Source organism: Sphaerodactylus townsendi, linkage group LG10 (assembly GCF_021028975.2).
Source record: "Sphaerodactylus townsendi isolate TG3544 linkage group LG10, MPM_Stown_v2.3, whole genome shotgun sequence".
NCBI classification, from domain to species: Eukaryota; Metazoa; Chordata; class Lepidosauria; order Squamata; family Sphaerodactylidae; genus Sphaerodactylus; species Sphaerodactylus townsendi.
In genome coordinates, this window is record NC_059434.1 from 75836426 (window position 1) to 75856720 (window position 20295).

At 44.7% G+C, this 20295-nt stretch overlaps 2 protein-coding genes across 2 annotated transcripts in view; one reads left to right on the plus strand and one right to left on the minus strand.

The window, feature by feature from the left end:
- Window positions 1–1413: 1413 nt before the first annotated feature.
- Window positions 1414–12762, plus strand: SLC10A6 (solute carrier family 10 member 6). Its single transcript, XM_048508757.1, has 7 exons — window positions 1414–1778; window positions 3783–3901; window positions 5018–5106; window positions 7559–7731; window positions 8986–9143; window positions 11429–11556; window positions 12700–12762. The coding sequence occupies exons 1-7, from the start codon at window positions 1414–1416 to the stop codon at window positions 12760–12762; spliced, it is 1095 nt and encodes a 364-aa protein (XP_048364714.1).
- A 432-nt stretch (window positions 12763–13194) lies between these two features.
- Window positions 13195–20295, minus strand: part of PTPN13 (protein tyrosine phosphatase non-receptor type 13) — a 187154-nt gene continuing 180053 nt past the window's right edge. Inside the window, 6 exon segments of the mRNA XM_048509456.1 lie at window positions 13195–14342; window positions 15378–15617; window positions 15619–15678; window positions 16538–16633; window positions 16636–16683; window positions 16685–16884. Coding sequence (XP_048365413.1) covers window positions 14262–14342; window positions 15378–15617; window positions 15619–15678; window positions 16538–16633; window positions 16636–16683; window positions 16685–16884 — 725 coding nt within the window. The 3' untranslated portion in view covers window positions 13195–14261.

The following is a 20295-nucleotide window of genomic DNA, read 5'->3' on the forward strand; positions in this document are numbered from 1 at the left end:
TTGACGAGCTGGAATGGGTCCAGAGGAGGGTGACCAAAATGGTAAAAGATCTGAATTCCATGCCCTATGAGGAGTAGCTTAGGGAGCTGGGTATGTTTAGCCTGGAGAAGAGATTAAGGGGTGGTATGATAGCCATGTTTAAATATTTGAAAAGATGCTATGTTGAAGATGGAGCAAGCTTGTTTTCTACTACTCCAGAGACTAGGGCCGTTTCCGCCACGCCATTAATCCACGGCCTGGGCGGTAAAACGCCGCCTCAGGTCGCTGTTCAAGACAGGCCGCTGCTGCAACGCTATACGGCAGCTTAATTCGAATGCGCTTCCTCCCCAGGGCGTTTCTAAACAACAACCCTTTAAAGGGTTGTTGTTGGGAGGGATCCATGGCGCTGTGCCAACCGGCCACTGGCTGTTCTCTTCCCTTCCACCACGGGCTCGTGCCGTTGCGGGCGTCGGGTGAGTCCGCCACACTGCTCTCCCACCTCCAGGGTCGGAGGGCAGCTTAGGGCAGGGCTGGCGACGCCGCAGGCTAATTTCCAGGAGGACACCGTGAAGTGGGAGGGAGGAGGGGAACAGGCGGCCCGCGGGAGGAGCCGCCTGCCGCCCGCCGGCTCTGCCCCGCTCGCATGCTTGCATGCTTAACGGCTTGCGCCCCACGCCTCGCACTCTTTGGCGGCGTTAAGCAAGGAGGCCGTGCGGAAACGGCCTAGGGCACAGAGTAATGGATTCAAGGAATAGAGATTCCACTTTAAACATTAGGAAGAACTTCTTGTCAGTAAGGGCTGTTCGACAGTGGAATACACTGCCTCCGAGTGCGGTGGACTCTCCTTCTTTAGAGGTTTTTAAACAGAGGCTGAATGACCATCTGTCAGGAGTGCTTTGATTGTGTATTCCTGCATGGCAGGGGGTTGGACTGGATGACCCTTGTGGTCTCTTCCAACTATATGATTCTATGAAACTATGCATTTATTGTGACATTGGAATACCGTGGGATCCCCACTTGGAGTTGTCCTCTCTTATGCTTCAGGGTTTGTACCATCATCTCATTAGCTGGGTTGTATTTCTAACAACTGCATAGATTTCCCCTTCTTGTGCTTTTTGTGATTACAAGGAACTGGGAAAAATACTGGGGGGAAACCTGAAAAATAAACTGGTATCAAACAAATTTGCTAAGCCCCTCCCACAGACTCACATCTTCCAATGATGATTCCCAAATCATGATTGCCTAATCCCTCTAGTAAAGATTGCTGAAGACACCCATAGCAACCGCCATTCCACTCCTTTCCATTATGCAAATCTGTGTTGTGTTAGTGATTAAGGATTTCCAGCATTGCTAACCTGATGGGATGGACTACTGTCATGTAGGACACTGTCAATTCCAGAGCAGATCTGAAGAGAAGCACAGAAGAGAAAGAGGATGGTGAACAACTCCAGCAGCTCCTTGGCCTCATCCAATGGAACAAGCGACTGGCAACTGAAAGAAAGCCCCATTTACCAACTGGTTGCGTCAGTTATGGTGATGCTTGTGATGGTTTTGGTGGTGTTCTCCTTGGGTTGCACCACTGAGGTGAAGAAGTTGTGGGACAATATCAAGAGACCTTGGGGGATCACTGTGGGGATGATTTCCCAATTTGGGCTATTGCCTCTGGTGGCCTATATCCTGGCCATTAGCCTTGTCCCAACGACAGTTCAGAAGGTGGCCATCCTTATTCTTGGCTGTTCTCCTGGAGGATCGCTGTCCAATCTTTTTACTTACTGGGTCGATGGAGACATGAATCTCAGGTAGGACAGCCATAGCACCTGCACTCTATGTCGTTGTCTTTATAAGCAGACATAAGATTGGATTCAGCCATCATTTTCAGGCAGTCTTAACTAGTTCCCCTTCTTGCAGGTGAAACGTCAGGAGAAAATGCTACTGGAACATGGCCATACTAGCAGGAAAACCCACAACATCCTAGTGATTTATACTATTGTTTTAAACGTTGTTTTTAATAGTTCCAGTGTTTTCATGTTCACTGCCTTGGGGAGCCTGATCAGGTAGAAATAATGGTTTAAACAAGCCCTTGCTGCTTCCATGACAGCTGTTCAGCTTTTAATCAAATTCTGTTGAGCACTTATTATTGAGAACCCAGATTAATTTGCAGTCAACTGCACTGCACTGCACTGCACTGCACTGCACTGCACTGCACTGCACTGCACTGCACTGTTTTCCTTATTGTCCTCCCTTCTATTTTCAGACCTGGTTTATGATTATATATATTTGGGTTGGAATAGCATCAACAGTCCTACACCATCCAGTGTGGATGGGCAAAACCCTCTTGATAAATTGGGTAGGAAGGTTGAACAGGGGCACTTTCACACATGCAGAATAATGCACTTTCGATCCACTTTCAATGCACTTTGCAGCTGGATTTTACTGTGCGAAATAGCAAAATACCCTTGCAAACAATTGTGAAAGTGGATTGGAAGTGCATTATTCTGCATGTGCAAAAGTGCCCCAGGTTACTAATGTGGTCGGTGACTATTTTTTAGGTTTGCGGAGGCAGACCAGAGGTGTTTGAGTATGAGATGGAAAAGGAGAGAAGAGATTTGGCATTGAGGAAGGCAGATCTGAGAGTTTCCGGCTGGAGACAGAGAAAACCAAGGATGAAGCCATGGGGAAGAATGCTTTCCAAGTTGCTCTGGCGGGGAATTTTCTGCCTTCTATAGATGCCTTTTTGTTCTGCTTGTACATTTCTAAAGCAAACATTACAAAGTGCTCTCCACCAAAGGAAACTAAACTGAGGCTCATTCCGCACATGCAGAATAATGCACTTTCAAACTGCTTTCAGTGCTCTTTGAAGCTGTGCGGAATGGCAAAACCCACTTGCAAACAGTTGTGAAAGTGGTTTGAAAACGCATTATTTTGCGTGTGCGGAAGAGGCCTGAGCTGTTCTTAGAATTCCTCTTCGTTCAGGGAAGTGGTGAGCTTGAACAATATGCCAGATTCCACAGTACATGGTTATGATACACAGTGTGTTGCAGACAGTTGTATGTTATTGCAGCATTGGAAGGATTTTTTTTAACTGATGGGCATAAATAGAGATTCCACATTGTGTCATGAAATACAGTTTGATACTTGGCACAGTACGTTAATCTCTGGGAAAAATGGGGAAATCTTGTATGCATTTCTTCACAACTGAATGCTGTTGTCTCAGATTCATCACCTAGTGGAAGTTTGATATGAATGGGACTTCCTGCAGCTGTGTAGGGTACCCCCTTGGAACTATGGGTACTGAGGTCAAAGAACAGGGGAGGACTGTAAACTTTGGTCTTTTAGCTACCTAGAGCAGTGGTGGCGAACCTTTGGTACTCCAGATGTTATGGACTACAATTCCCATCAGCCAATTGGCCATGCTGGAAGGGCTGATGGGAATTGTAGTACATAACATCTGGAGTGCCAAAGGTTCGCCACCACAGACCTAGAGGCATCAGGCAGGATACAGCTGGTGAGTCCATGCTGGAACTGAGAGACCCTTGAACTGATATTGCAATCCAGTTAAATGCAGCGAAGCAGACGTCATGCATTTGTCATCTGTGATGAACCATATGTGGAACTGGTGCATTTCTCACCTACATGGACGCTTATGTCTGTGGAGGAAATTTATCAGTCAGCCATGATACAAAAGGCAGGAAGAGAGAAAAGGTCAACCATTGCTCTTTAGGAAGTGATTGTGGGTGATTCCATTGTTGACTTGTATTAAAAAACCCTAATTCTCAGTCATCTCTAATGTCACTTATTTCCAGCATCACTATGACAGCATGTTCTACTGCAGCTGCACTGGGAATGATGCCACTTTGCCTCTACATCTATTCATATTCCTGGGAACTTGAAGATGGTGTTGAAATTCCATACCAGATCATAGGTATCCTTGCTCTAAAACCTGGCACATGTGGGAGGGGGATTTGAATCAGTGGACTGATAAGATGTTCCTTCAGGATATATTTAGGTACCACCTCCTCGCTTACTGCCACACTACAGGTAGCTGACAATTTCAAAATATTGTCTACATCAGGGATCTCCTCCTGTTGAACCTGTGAGCATTTTAGTTGAGAAAGGGCAGCTGGAAGCACCACAGAAAGGCTACCACAGAAGTTGGGACTATTCACAAAATGGCTGCCATGGAAGGCACAATTGCAAAATGTTCTAAGCCAAGTGTCCTCCTATAAGAGGGCAGTTGTTACTTAATGGAGTTCCCTGAAGATACAAAACTTATGCTTCTTGGAGTACCTCCTACTCAGTGCCAGATTTAGATGAAGAGAGGGCCTAAGCTATTCCAATTGTGTGGCCCCTCCCAATCCTCCACCTTCACGACTAGAGGAAGATAGAAGAGTGTTTTAAACAAAATTGGCTAAAGCCGAGGATGATGACGGGTGTTTAAAATTCTGCAATTCACAATTCCTCCTCTGAAGGACACCAGATGTTATTGTCAAGTGCCACAGTGATTGTAAAAAAAAATCATTAATAAAATGCATACACCTATAACAGTGCCAGAGGCCCCCTAGATTTTGAGACCCTAGGCTTCGGCCTGCCAAGCCTAAAGGTAAATCCAGCACTTCTCCTGTTCCAACGAGGAGAGGAAGGTCAAGGTTGGCTTTTTGCTTTAGGGAAAAGGCACTTTTGGCAAGAAGCAAATGGTTGCACCAGGAAACACATCAGAGGGCTCCACTGCACTCATGGGCCCCGACTTGGGGATCACCGATCTATGTTATACTACACATGACACAAAAGGAAAAGAGACCACTAAGGACAAAAAAAGCAAACAAAACGGGAGTGCCAGTAAATAACTTAGATACTAGTTATATAAGCTACCAGGTAGAGTGACCACAGGAGGAGACAGCCGTGTGCACTGAGTGCACGAGTGAGAATGATATCAAAAAGCTGCATTATCCAGTCTGATTTTGATGTGAATTGGATGAACCCCAGTTGACCGAGGTCTGACTCACATGTAATTTAAGCTTTGCCCCCTTCCCCTTTCTAGGAACAAGTCTTCTCATCTTAATCATACCTGTGGCCTGTGGGACTTTTGTAAATTATAGATGGCCCAAGCATTCCAAAATCATTGCCAAGGTAAATATCAAAGCTAATTCCTGTTATTTGAAATGGGGCAAAGGAAATGTTGATTAGCAAAACTACAACCACCCCTGCACAGATTTATTTACAGGCTTTATTTATGTACTGCTTTTCTGCCCATGGATTCAGGGTGGTTTAAGCATTAAAGCGGGGGTGTCCAACGCTGGCCCTCCAGATGTTCATGGACGATTCCCATCAGCCCATGGGAATTGTACTCTATGAACATCTGAAGGGCCAGCGTTGGACACCCCTGCTTTAAAACATGAGCTTACAGTCTAATATTTTCTTTGTTTAACAAATTGCTAGGTGCCAGTTGAGACAATGACAGTAAATGTTTTGGTAAGGGGAGAAATTACTAAAGTTTGGTAGGTGTGAGAGCCCCTTTTATACCTCCTCCAAACTACTTGCTACCAGTAAGAGAAAGGAGAGCACCATTTACACCACAGAAAAGGTTTTGCTGCAAATCATAGAAGCCATGAGTACAAACTATGCAGGACAGCAGCTGTACTGAACAGGGAAAGAAAAGACCGAACAGAAAAGTTGGGAGAGTACAATGTAACTTTTTTTTGTGTGATCTGCAATCAATTCTTTTTCTTTAGCTTCTAATATAATCCCTTGCCAAGAGATATGAAAATAAATGTGAGGCCGGTGAAAACATAGGGTACCCTAGCATCATGTTAAAATGGGTAAACAAATATCAGTGGCTAAGCCCCTTGGGGATAGGGCGGGATATACATTTGACAAAATAAGAATAATTTAAAAATAATAATGAGTTTGGCAGTTTGTCTGTTTATCTTGACATACTCCACCAGGTTACAAATCTGAACCCAATGTAAACCTGCACTTAGAGAGCTAATAAATCCACTGAAGTAGGCAGTTCTTTTTTTTAAATTTTACTTGACTTTGTTGTATGTATTATAAATGGTGTTATTCCTTTTTTTGGGTATAATATGTTTATTCCATAGATTTCCATAATAATTACAATAATTAGTTTAACAAGTGAAATTTCAAAGATAGTGAGTAATTTTATTATCATCATCATTATCATTATCATCATCATCATCATCATCATCATCATCATCATCATCATCATCATCATCATCATCATCATCATCATCATCATCATCATCTCTCCTCAGAGTGCCCCCCCCCCCCCACACATCTAGGCTGGCCTGGGCCCCTGGGCTTGATTATTAGCATTAAACCTAAGACCTAGTTTTGGGAAAGCAAATAATAATAATAATAATAATAATAATAATAATAATAATAATAATAATAAACAATAATTCAATTTATTAGACCGCCCTACCACCGAAGGGCTCAGGGCGGTTTACAAGCAACCAGACACAGTACATTGCAACTAAAACAATAGAATAATCCTGAATTATTATTATCATCATCATCATCATCATCATCATCATCATCATCATCATCATCATCATCATCATCATCATCATCATCATCATCATCATCAATTAAATTTAGAATACCGCCCTATCCCCGAAGGGCTCAAACATAAATACAATAAAAACAGGAGCAGCATTAACCTTCCATAATTGATAAATAAATTAGGTGGATGATTTTCAGATAAGCCGATGACACATAGGGCAACAGGGAGGGGTGGACTCAGTGGCCAGCTTCCCCAAAAGTCTGGTGGAACAGCTTGGTAAGAGATACAGTATTAAGAAGAGAGTATATTAAGGTGTGTAAGGCAGAAAAGGCAGAAAAGTGCTGTTGAAAGTCTTTGGGGACTTCCCCCCATCTATCTAATACATTCATTATTCTAAGCCAGTGGTGGTGAACCTATGGCACGGGTGCCAGAGGTGGCACTCAGAGCCCTCTCCCACACAGAGGTGGCACTCAGAGCCCTCTCTCCTCAGAGTGCCCCCTCCCCCACATCTAGGCTGGCCTGGGCCGCTGGGCTTGATTATTAGCATTAAACCTAAGACCTAGTTTTGGGAAAGCAGTGTAGGTAACCCTGTTAAGCGCTGTTAAACCCCACTGATTTTCATGCAAAGAATGAAAGCGCAATCCTTTACCTGGGAGTAAGCTTGGTTGCTGGCAATGCGGTTTGCTTCTGAGTAAACCCTCCTAGGGTCGTGATTCACCCATTCGAAGCATTGCACAATTGCTTCACCAAGCTTACTCCCGAGTAACATGCGCCTTGGAGCCATGTTGGCACTTTGCAATTTATAAGTGGGTTTTGGGTTGCAATTTGGGCACTCGGTCTCGAAAAGGTTCGCCATCACTGTTCTAAGCAATATAAAGCAGGTAGTTCTTGAAGGTTTGTACAGGAGCTCCAAGGGTCGGTGGTCTTATGCATTTACCTGGAATTGCTTTCGTTGTAGAGTTAGACTGACCAAATTGTTTTAAAATTGAATAAAATATGTCAGTAGAGGGCATGGCCCACCTAGCTGCTGCTGCATCTTCTCTTTCTTCTTTGCATTAGGGTGGAAGCATTTTGGGAATGACTATCCTTGCGGTTATAACAGTAATTGACATATCGTTCCAAGGTTCTTGGGATTTGGACCACTCTACCGTGACGGCTGCTGCAGTTTTATCATTCACTGGGTGTGCAGGCGGCTTTCTGTTGGCTGTTTTCACCTGCCAGACTTGGCCAAGGTATCTGGGAAATGTGTGGTACTCATTAATGCCAAGAAGGATGTGGTGCAAAAAGAAAATGAAAAGGATAACACGTGTTGAGACTAAATGGTTAGGAGTAACATGAAAATGAGGGCTCTCTGTCTTGCTAATTCACAGACTGAGTTCTACTTTATTGTTTTCCTGACTATCCTCTGAAGATGCCAGCCACAGATGCAGGCGAAACGTCAGGAGAGAATGCCGCTAGAACACGGCCATGCAGCCCGGAAACCACACAGCACCCAAATATATTACTATCACTTGCAAAGGTTATATGCTGTGATATATGTATCTCCGGTTCATTTGCAAATAATCATAAATAATAGTTTTTGACATCCAATAATAATTCATAAGTATGACTTGTAATACTATACCAATAACCAAAATCAATAATAGGCAACAGAGGTAATTTACGGCAAAACATACAATAAATGGCAGCAGAGTGAATTTCTGGATAACTTCCGTGTTTCAAAACAGTCCTTTCATCAGTGATGCTTGGACGGATACACACTTTTTTCCTTTAGTTGTCGCCCTTTCAAATTGCCAAAAGGCAAAAAGAAGAAGGTGGTGGCATCTGGTGGAAGATGGAAAGTGGCAGAACCTGGCAGAACCAAGGAAAACAGTATCTCCCCTTGTCTTCTGTGACAAGCATAAGAAAACAAGATGTGTGTGCATGAGATCTAGCAGCCACTGAGAGCAGATGAGAACCTGCCGTTGCTTCCCAAAATTCAATTTGAGAATTTTAGGCAGTCGGTCTTTTTTTTTTTTTTACACCTGAACAGAGTGCCAGTTGAAATAAACCTTTAATCAGAGGTGGGATCCAGCAGGTTCTCACAGGTTCCCGAGAGTAGGTTACTAATTATTTGTGTGTGCTGAGAGGGGGTTACTAATTGGTGATTTTGCCACGTGATTTTTGCCTTAGTTACGCCCCTCCTCTGCTCCTCAGCAGTAGCGCGCAGACCTTGAAGCAGTCAAGCAGGAGGTGCCCCAGCGTGCGTGGCAGCCTGCGCCTGTGTGCATTCGATTCCTGCCCAAGGACCGGCACAGCGACTGCGTCCTTGCCACAGCCCGGCCCAGGAATGCCCCGCCCCGGAATGCCCGGCCACGCCCCCGTCATGCCCCGCCCAGCCCCACTGGCGCTACGCCACAGTTTGAATCCCACCACCATGGGAACCTGTTACTAAACTTTTTGGATCCCACCACTGCCTTTAATGCATCATAAAATGTTGTTTCCAGGTGTCGAACAATTGCTTTGGAGACGGGGACACAGAACTTAGCGTTGTTCGGTGGCATGCTCCGTTTATCTTTGAGCTCTCAACATTTTGCTCAGGTAGTCACTCTTCCGACGTTCTACGCTGCCTTTCAGATGCTGAGTGGATTACTCATAATTGCCAGTAGGTCATTCCATTCAAACATATGTTTTCAGGAGGTGGGAAAACTAGACCAGGAACAAAGGTAGCCATGGGTGATCAGAAAGGATAATTTGCAGCATACTGCCTAATGAGAAACTGTTACTCATCTGCTGGAGTCCACACATTTTTTCTTCTTCTGAGGCCCCTTCTGCACACGCAAAATAATGCGTTTTCAAACCACTTTCACAACTGTTTGCAATTCTGCACAGCTTCAAAGAGCGCTGAAAGCAGTTTGAAAGTGCATTATTCTGCATGTGCGAAATGAGCCTAAGTTTTATGTTAAAAGCTCTCTTAGGATTGATTTAAATGTGATGTTGGCAAGGTAAGGGGACTGTCCCCTGGGGTGGGCATCTCCTTTACACCGGGCTGCTTTGCGTAGTAGAAAAGAGATGTTCTACAAGTGAGAACCCCCACAGAGGAGGGCTACTGCCCCAGCTATTTGGTTGCCAACCTCCTGGTGATGGGTGGAGGGATTCCAATTGACCTCTGGGATTCCAATTGACCTCTAGGCGGCCGTTCCCTTGGGGGAAATGGCTGCCCTGGAAGGTGGACTTTATGGCATTAGAGGCCGCTGAAATCTCTCCCCTACCCAAACTCCCTCCTCATCAAGCTCCACACAGCAAATCTCCAAATATTTTCCAACCTTACCCAGCCAGCATTATGGTTCGATTAGGCCTTTCTTTATCTGGGACTCGTCATTAAACTAAGAAGAAGAGTTTGGATTTATATCCCCCCTTTCTCTCCTGCAGGGGCTTACAAGGGGCTTACAATCTCCTTGCCCTTCCACCCTCACAACAAACACCCTGTGAGGTAGGTGGGGCTGAGAGAGCTCCGAGAAGCTGTGACTAGCCCAAGGTCACCCAGCTGGTGTGTGTTGGGAGTGTACAGGCTAATCTGAATTCTCCAGATAAGCCTCCACAGCTCAGGCGGCAGAGCTGGGAATCAAACCCGGTTCCTCCAGATTAGATACATGAGCTCTTAACCTCCTACACCACTGCTGCTCTCTAAGAGCTTCTTCGGGTATCACATATTAAAGTGCACATTTTTAAAATGAGAATGTAACAACTTGTATATAAGAAATCATGGAGAATCAGAACCGACTGCAGCTCTTTCTGCATTTAGACTGTTTGAGTGTTTTGTTTTTGCCAATTCCCCTTCCCCTACTGAAGATCTCCAAGACGTTCTTCGCTATTCAGGGATAATTTGGTGCAGCAGTTGGGAAGGGAGTGTGAGGAAGTGTGTTCCCCTGACAGGAATTCCTTCAATCAGTGGAGATTTACCAGGGGGTCCAAGACTGAGTCCCCTTCCTCTCTCCCCTCACGATTCCAAATCTGGATTAAACCCCAGTTTAGAATTCTGATTTGTTGGCAGGGAAGGGTGTGTGTGTGGGGGATAGAACTTGGGCACTTGCATTTGTATATTGTACTTAACTATTTCTATTTATTACAAAAAAAATTTAAGCCCATTTTCTACCATGCTAACTGGGTTTAGGAGAGTGTGCAAGTGTGGCAGTAAACTAGAACTATCTACACGTCTTTTCAAAGTGATGTCTCAATGCTCCCTTAGTAACAACACCAGCTTGGAAGCTAAACAGGGTTGGCCAAGGCCAGAACTTGGGAGACCAAGGAAGACCTGGGGTGCTACCGTGTTTCCCCAAATATAAGACAGTGTCTTATATTAATTTTTGCTCCCAAAGATGTGCTATGTCTTATTTTCAGGGGATGTCTTATTTTTCTGTGTTCTGTTCATCGGGCATGCTTCCAAACAAAAACTTTGCTACGTCTTACTTTCAGGGGATGCCTTATATTTCGCACTTCAGCAAAACCTCTACTATGTCTTATTTTTCAGGGATGTCTTATATTAGGGGAAACAGGGTAGGCAGAGGGAGGCAAATCACCTCTGATCATCTCTTGCCTTGAGAATCCCGTGATCATGGGGTCTTCCGTCAGTTGGTTGCGATTTGATGGTGTGCGCACAAATACACCAGGGAGGCACAACTTGTGATCCAGAATATTGTCTGCTGGCCAGGCAAAGCAGACCACTGGGAGATAAATTAGCCACCTGCTTCCTCTCCTGCACTGAGACTGAGGGAATTCCAAGCCACTGGCAAGTCTCATGCGGAAGCCTTTGGATTGGGCTCGTCTTGGTGGGTCCCAAATCTGCTTTAGATGTTAGACGGCTTGCCCAGAGCTATTCAACAGCTTGCAGCATAAGAAAATGACCCTGAGGGACCCTCATGACCTGCTATGTGCTTGTATTGCATACAGCGTACCAGATTTACAAGAAATATCTGGCGAAAAGAGAAGAAGAGAAAGCCCCGGAACCCCACATTCAAACACTGGACGTTTTTGGCAGCAAGCTCAATGCGGGTTTTGAAAAGGAAGAGGATGGCCCTGTACGTTCCAGGATGGAAAACAGTTCCAAAACTGGCCAGTTTCAACAAACAGAGGTGCATGAAATGACTTCCTTTGAATGAATTCTATGAACTCATCCCCAAGGCACAAAAGATGTAATAAACATGAGTAGTCCCTGTTAAGGTCTAGCCTTCTGTGGACAGTTAACCTGATGTCGTGATGGTATTTGCTGCCTCACCACAGAGACAGTTGTGTATTGTTAGGCAGCATAGTATAGGGCACTCATCAAATCTCAGAAAATAAACAGAATTGGTACTTGGAAGGGAGGCTCAGCAGCAGAAGGCCATGGCAAAACACCTCTGCTTCTCACTTGCCTTAAAAGCCCCTTGCTGGGATCACCATAAATTGGTCATAACTTGATGGCACTTTACACACACACACACACACACACACGGACCTGTTCCAAGTCACAGAGAGTAGGATGAGCCCGAACAAAGGTGTATGTCTGAGCCCTTTCATCATAAAATGTTGTAAGGCAAGAAAATAAAATATTTCCTCCAGGAGTTTCGCATGGTTTCCCCCCCAAATGTTTTGGAAACATTTTATTTCTGCCTCAAACCTTTTCATTTCGATTCAGCAAACTAGCTATTTTTATTCCCAAAACGCTTCCAAAATGTTTTCTGCTTGTGCTGACCACTATTTGCTGAAGTTTCCTACTGACAATTTCTCACCTGGTATTGCGGCTGCTTGCCACTTCTGTCATTGCTGTCCATGGATAAATTCATTTTTGCTTCCTGATTATGTGAACATGCCATTTTTCCTTTTAATTTTTTTTAAATGTGACATAGATTTGATGCTACATAAATAAGATGTCTCAATCGGCAAGGATGCACAGATTTCCAGTCTCTGTAGCTTCGAAGATATGTCTGGTGGTTTTTTTTAAAGAACTGTTTTTAACAGAAATGCTTTATTTTTCTGGACTACGTGGACAAAACCTACAAAAAAACATTCTTTTAAAAAAGTTTCCAAAACTTTTTAAATGCTTTGTGTGGAAATGGTCTGAGTCATGTATCAAGTCACTTCCTAAAAACGACGCGTTTCTGAACTGATTTCACAATGCCAATTAGTGCTACTTAAATACAGCCATTTTCATTTCATTCTGACAACCCTTTTCTTTTCTTCAGTCTGCTTCTGTATTTGACTACCTGGATGTCCTTTGTTTTGCCATTAATTCACATCCAATTTGAATCCACAACCTAACTTACGAAGAAGAAAAATGACACAGGCCCTTTCTGCACACACAAAATAATGCGTTTTCAAACCATTTTCACAACTGTTTGCAAGTGGATTTTGCTATTCCGCACAGCTTCAAAGAGCACTGAAAGCAGTTTGAAAGTGCATTATTCTGCATGTGCGGAATGAGCCACAGATTCTACAGAGGAAACAATGTGATTGCATCCCTTTCTGACCATTTCTGAATCATGAAAGATTCACAGCAGGGACAGGAAATTATTTTTACAGTTATGATCATGTGCAAAAATGGAATTGTCTGATTCAACCACATCATCTGAGTTGCTACAGAATTCAGATATTGCTGAGCAGAAGGCAAATAAAAAGGGTCCTTAGATCAGGAAGAAAACAGAATATATGAAACAGACAGAAAAACAAGATTGCCACTCTTCATATTTTAAAAGTGTACTTTTATTTACATTGTGGTGGTGTCTTAGTAGTTATACACTCAGACACCTGATAAGTCACCTTTTTTTTGTAAAAGTATATAAATATATACACAAGTCTCTATAAAGTAAACAATATAACATGGGATACTTACAGTTCAATGGTTGCTACTTTTCCCTATACTAATATGATGTAAAGCTTAAATACTGATTTCAAGTATTTTTCTATAAAAAGCTCTACGGTAGTTTAAAAAATGCTGGAAAAAGACAGCTTTTCTATTAACAAAAATTTAAAAATAGGCTAATACAAATGTCCCTGTAAGAAAGTCCACCGCGATAAAATACTGTTTGTATTTCTCCCCCCCCTCGCCCCCCCCACACCCGGCATGAGAATATACTATAAAATAGCTAGGGAGGAAAAATAAAATTGTAGGAGACATTAATACTTCTTGTAAAAATAGAAAGCTGTTTAACAAGGTCAGTCATTTATCATGGTAGCTGATCTCCATTGGGGGGCCAAACGAGCCGCGGTGAAAATCCAGTATTGTAAAACGGTGTAAAAGCCGCTTAGTAATTGTTTTCACAATCAAGCTTTCATACTAATTCCACCGTTTTTCACCCATGCGGAAACAGCCATGGTGTCAAAACAACTGCAGTGCTTTTCAAGGGGGTGCAAGGCTCTGGACCATAGGTGTCAAACTCGCGGCCCTCCAGATGTTATGGACTACAGTTCCCATCATCCCCTGCCAGCATCATGCAGGGGAAGGAGTAAAAGGGTACTTGGTGCACAACAGCAACTGGGACTATATTGGCAAGAATGCACTCAAGGCACATCTGCATCACAAATGCGTGTTAGCTTTATACCAGTTTAGCTGTCATGGCTTCGCCCAAGGATTTGTGCAAACTTGTGGTTTGCTGAGAATCCCTGGTTAAAAATCCGTCATGGGAGACAGAACAAACGGGAAATCAGTTTTACTGTGTAGTGTAGACGTGCCTGAATTATTCAGGAACCTCCTTTCTCTGTCCAACCTGCCTGCCTCTTTTAAAAAAAGCATACTTGGTTTCCCAATTCAGTTGTTTCTCTGCTGTTCTTCTACTTGAAGACGTGTCAGGACATAGAGAATAACTTGATAGCAGAAAATATATTGGTCCTGGGAACAAAGGAAATTATATGTAAGTTTGCAGGAAAAAAAAAATCCAAACAAAGGAACATAATGGCTGGGATTTGGAAAATTCCATTCAACTGGCACTGCCGTACACATACCTCAGTTTGAAAATTCATCTGCGTCTCTGTATGCATGAGCGCTTACTGGCGTCCGTATGTCAAACTACGAAAAAAGCACAGAGAGAATATCAGTGACAGAGGCATCCGCTGAAACATTATGGAAAAAAGGCATGGTACCAATGCGAAGAGCATCAAATAGTTGGAACTACATGGCAGCAGTCCTAGGTCTTTTCCAAACACTGTAGTGAGGTGAGAGGACCATCTGCACCTGAGAAGGGCACGGGGGTGGGGAGGAGGAGGCTCAGCCCTTTCTCATCCAGCACATTTTCTGTATAAACATGCCTTTATTTTTGCCGAGGCATTGCAATCATGCAGGACAAATAGCTGAGGGGAGACGACAGTAGAGAAAGGCAGCACACTGGGGAAGGATCAAGCGTTCCTCTGCTGCACACGTCTTCACATCCACCCCTTCATCCTGTCACTTTTATGCTGTTCTGTGGAGATCTGAGGATCTGGTCCTGGGTTGGCTGCCTGATGTGCTGTTCTGGGCTCAAACAGATTGGCTGATTACCCACAACAGCTGCTCCCCGTCCCAGTCTGGTGTGAAAAGTTGCAGAAAGTGAAAAGTACGGCCAATAGGCAAGACTTACTTGCCGCCTGCCAGAGGCTGTTCGATAACAGAAAAGGCCAGATCCATATTGGGGTGCTGTCTACTCGGCTGAAAGCGGTCGTGAAACTCTAGCAGCATTCTCTGACGCTTTCGCCTGGTATCTGTGGTGGTAGGCATCTTCAGAGGATCTGATAGATGCCAGCCAGATGGTATGAAATACCTGGGAGAGAATGCTGTTAGAACACGGCCATACAGCCCAGAAACTAGACAGCACCCCAGTGATTCCAGCCGTGAAAGCCTTCGACAATACAGATCCATATTTATCATTTGATAACAAATTCTGAATTAAACAGCAAACTGAATAAACGTGGAGCCACGCACTGAAAAGCCAGCTCAAATGCCCATAACTAGAGCCACCCCAGAAATTTCTCTCACCTCTAGATCTTGGCTGATGAGTCCCAAGACCACGTCAATGCAAATGAGGGTCCCTGATCGTCCAATGCCTGCACTGCAGTGAGTGATGATTGGTCCTGATTTGTGAACGTGCCTCATGTAGGATATAAAAGTGAGCAAATCGTCTGGCATTGAGGCGTGTCGAAGTAGTCGGCCAGGCAGTAAAGTTCAAATGGGTCACATGCCGGAGTTCACCTGTCTAAGGTTTTAAACAGACACAGAAAGAGTCAGCATCAGATCTGCTGAAAAGAGCAGCAGCTAAGCAGATGGTGGTAAAATCCCCAGGGTAATGCATCAGGGGACATATGGGATCAAACTTTATCCCAGGCTACGCGGCACTTAGTCACATATACGCCACCACACCTCCTCCTTTCCCCGGGGCTACATGCACTGATCCCCAACCCCAGTGCAAAATAATGCTGTTTTGGTTGTGGTGGGGAGGGTATGCCGCCCATAACGGGACGGGACCTCAGGGATTTACTGCACCAGGCTACATTTTTTCCCTAAAAGTGTACTGGGGAGGGAGGACAGATTTTTGGCCTGAAAAGGAAGCTGGTTGTATATAAGTCAGAGATTTGAAAAGTGGCTTGATTTTATAAGTCACTGTACACAATTGGAGTTATGGATGGTACACGACCTCCAACCAATGTTGTCCCCCTTCCCAGACTGTTGCCACTGCAAGATGTTATCGTGCCCTATCAACATAAGCTTAGAAAAACTCAAATGGCCTATATGGGGCAGTTACGTCTTATTATGGATTGTTCAGGCTATGCCCCACCTCTTCTCATGTCAGTGGTCATCTCATTTCCCTGCCCCCTTTCTGCTCAAAGGGAACACCCCCCTGCTCTCTCCAAGCCGCTCAAGTGCAAATGTGGAATTAGAATCCGTGACTTCGCTGTGGCACACTGTACAAAATGACCATAGTTTAACCAGGGTTTCACACAAACCTGGGTTCAGGAATCCCGGCTGTCTTGGAAACCAGAATAGCAACACAGTTCCCCTTCTGTTCCCACTGCCCACAAAACCATTATGTGCCTCAGGAAGCCACGCTCACTTACGTGAATATCTTCTAGCTCCATGACTCTTATTACAAAGCCTTTGAGCTGTTGCATCCTCACAAGGGCAAGCCGGAGTCTGTCGTTGACCATTGTGGTCTCTTGCCCTGCTCGTCGGGCCAATAACGCTGGCATTTGCATCCCTCGGTAGCCGACTTCGAACACTCGGGTCATCATGGCCACGACTGTGCAGTTCTGTTCCCAGGCCATTTGCCAGAAGTCCGCCACAGTTGTAGGGAGCGGTCCTTGGCACGCGATGTAAACATATTCTTTACTCCCCACTTGCATCTGGATGAAGCTAGCATTGATGTAGCCCCCTTCGGTCCCCAGAGGCACTCTTGTGGTATCGTCTGCAATCCCAAACACACAACCGGGTTCTCAGAATTGCCAGCCTACCCACTCCTTTTCCAATGCCTTTACAAAATGGTTCCAAACCACTGTTCGAGATTGGTAAATAGTTTGTAAAGCTAAGCAAGATGCTGCATTTACGCATCCTTCGTGTCAAAGGTATAGGCATCTCCCTGACACTGAAATGCAAAGACAGGGTGGGGCTGGGCTAAATAACGTTGCTCACTTCTTCTCAAGCAGTTATACCAAAAGCTCTGCCTTTTCCACATCTCTGCAACATTTGAGGTCCTTAAACTTTCCAGATACAAGTTTATTTTTCAAGGGAGCGAGGTTCAGGGTTCGTTGCAACCTGTGGCTCATTAGATAGTTCATGGACTACAATTCCCATTGGCCATGCTGGCAGGGGCTGATGGGATTTGTAGTCCATGAACATTTGGAGAGCCGCAGGTTGCAGACCCCTGAGCTAACCCAATGCTCTGACTCCAGTAGAGGTCAGCCACGTGCCCCTGGAAACCTCACAAGCAACCATTCTCAGTTGCTTGCCTCCAGCATTTTATTTATTTGTTTAATTTATACCCCACTCTACCTGCCACAGAATTACTGCACTACTCAGTCTCAAAATGCAGTCTTCTGGGAACTGTAGCTGGGAACGGAATTGCAGCTGCAGGATGCGTTCTCAGGATGCGTTAGAAAGAATGCACCAGCCTGCTCTTTACATTTTTTTTTTGTTGTATGCTACTAGCTTCTGCACCAATTTCTTTGTTCTAATAAATAATACAATTTCCTACCAAGCGTCGGTGAAGAACTGAAAGAATGTTGAATAATTTGAAAAAATACACAGAGTTTAAAAAAGCGAAGACAGATGGTTGTTCTACTAATAGACCATAGAAAAACACACTGAACCCAGTGAGCCATAATACTCATTGGACATGCAAATTTTAATATATAGCAAACAAATCAAGGCACCCTCACACTGTGGGTGTTACAGAACAATCCACTTATATGCAGCCACAAACAAATGGTGCCTGCACCATTTCTCAACACCTAGAGATGAGGCTTCAGGTGTAGGAGTGGGGAAACAAATTCAGCTCACCAGATAAGAGTCCGCCGATCACGTGGAAGAGTGGGGAATCAAATCTTATCTGGTTCTCCAGATTAGAATCCACCACCCTTCGTCACTACACCAGGTGCTAAAGACTTTAAAAAAATGAAAGCTGGGAATTCAGAGAACCTGCTTAACCTATCACTGCAACACTATGACCCTCTATTGATATTTTAAGACTGTTTTTTTTAAAAAAAGCATGGAGGGCAGGGCGGTGCTGCAACACGACTGATAACAACACCAATGATGACTCTCTCTCTCTCTCTCTCTCTCTCTCTCTCTCTCTCTCTCTTTCTTTAATATTTCTATCCTGCCCTATCACTGAAGAGCTCTTGAAAATCCACATGCAGAAGAATATAAACCAGTGGTGGCGAACCTATGGCACGGGTGCCAAAGGTGGCACTCAGAGCCCTCCCTGTGGGCACGTGCAAACAGAGGTCCCCCCGCCCCCCAATCTTGGCTAGCCTGGGCTGCTGGAGAAACCGATTATTAGCATTGCGCGTAAGACCTGGTTTGGGAAGCAGTGTAGGTAACCTGATGGCTGTTAAACCCCACTGACTTTCATGTGGCGAAGAACTAAAGCGTGATCCTTTACCTGGGAGTAAGCTCGGTTGCTGGCAATGGGGCTTGCTTCTGAGTAAACTTTCCTAGGGTCGTGATTCACCCATTGGAAGAGTTGCTTCAAAACAGATCCACCAACTACCACGAAGCTTACTCCCGAGTAACGCACGCCTCAGAACCAACTGTTTTTTTCTAAACTAAAACCTCAGTATTCAGGTTAAATTGCCGTGTTGGCACTTTGCGATAAACAAGTGGGTTTTGGGTTGCAATTTGGGCACTCGGTCTCGAAAAGGTCGCCATCACTGATATAAACTGACTCCACAGTTGTAAAAATTCACATGGAGGGAGACAGGCGAAAGACCCCAGCCCAACCCAATTCTTGTGGAATGACTCCCAAGAAAATCAAAAGTAACTCCAGTGTACACAAAAGGTCATTATGAGCATTTTTCCTCCTGAGAAAACACAGGGGTGGTGGTGGAGAGACGTGTCTGGCTGGAGCAAAGGTTAGTACAGGTTTAATGAGCAGCTCACTTTCATGCTAAAACTCCTGGAAGGAGACGACAAATCAGGACAGTGCAATAAACTGCTCACGGATCATTTGGGAAGACAGGTCAGAGTGACCAGTCCTGTGCTTGACACGGGGTGTTTTTATGTTAAGAATCTTGTGGGAACTTTATGTTTCTGCTCTTAGGAAATGTGCAACGCCCGGCTGAGAAGGGGCTCAAGTCACTTTGCGGTCCAACTGGCACTTCTGGAATTCACTTGAATGCAACGGCCATCCAAGACTCATCCAGTCATCCAGGCAAATCATGATTTTTACCAGAGGTCTAGACTGCGTGCTATCTGCACGGCTGCTCCAGTTACTTCCAGTTTGACCCTCTAGAACAGTGGTGGCGAACCTATGGCACGCGGCCAGAGGTGGCACTCAGAGCCTCTGTTCAGGGCAATCTCACGCGACAGATTTCATCATGTGGAGGGCGAGCAGAAATCACCCCCCCCACACACACACATATAGGCTGTGGCCAATGGGCCATGCTGGGCACGCACCATTCAACGACTAGCTGGTTGTTTACCAAGCCTTACCTGAGTAACAGCTACTCGAGCCAAACCGTTTTTTTCTAAACTAAAACCTCAGTATTCAGGTTAAATTGCCATGTTGGCTCTTTGCGATAAATAAGTGGATTTTGGGTTGCAATTTGGGCACTCGGTCTTGAAAAGATTCGCCATCACTGCTCTAGAAACACACAAGGTTAGAACAGCTCAAGTTCCTCTCAAGTTCCACTTTTCAAATGTGATATCACACTTTTGCCCTGACTTACAAGGAAGTAACTGTACTCAGCCTTGATCCTGGATGGGCCAGTCGAGTTCAGTCTCGTCAGATCTTGGAAGCTAAGGAGGGCCAAGCCCTGGTTGGCATTCGGATGGGAGACCACCAAGGAAGTGAAGGGTGTGATGCAGAGGCAGGCAATGGCAAACCACCTTTGAACATCGCTGGGAAACCCTACAGGGTTGCCATATATTGGCTGCAACTTGGAGGCGCTTTCCACCATTACTTTACTTTCAGGGGCCAATGCTACAGAGTAGGAGATCCATTTAATGCTTCTCCAGTCTTAGACCATATCAGCTGCTTAATGCAAACTATTGAAACTCTGCCAAGTGCAGACTGAACCGTGAACAAACTTGCTAAGGGAGCAGCAGTGGTGTAGTGGCTAAGAGTGGCTAAGAGCAGGTGCACTCTGATCTGGAGGAA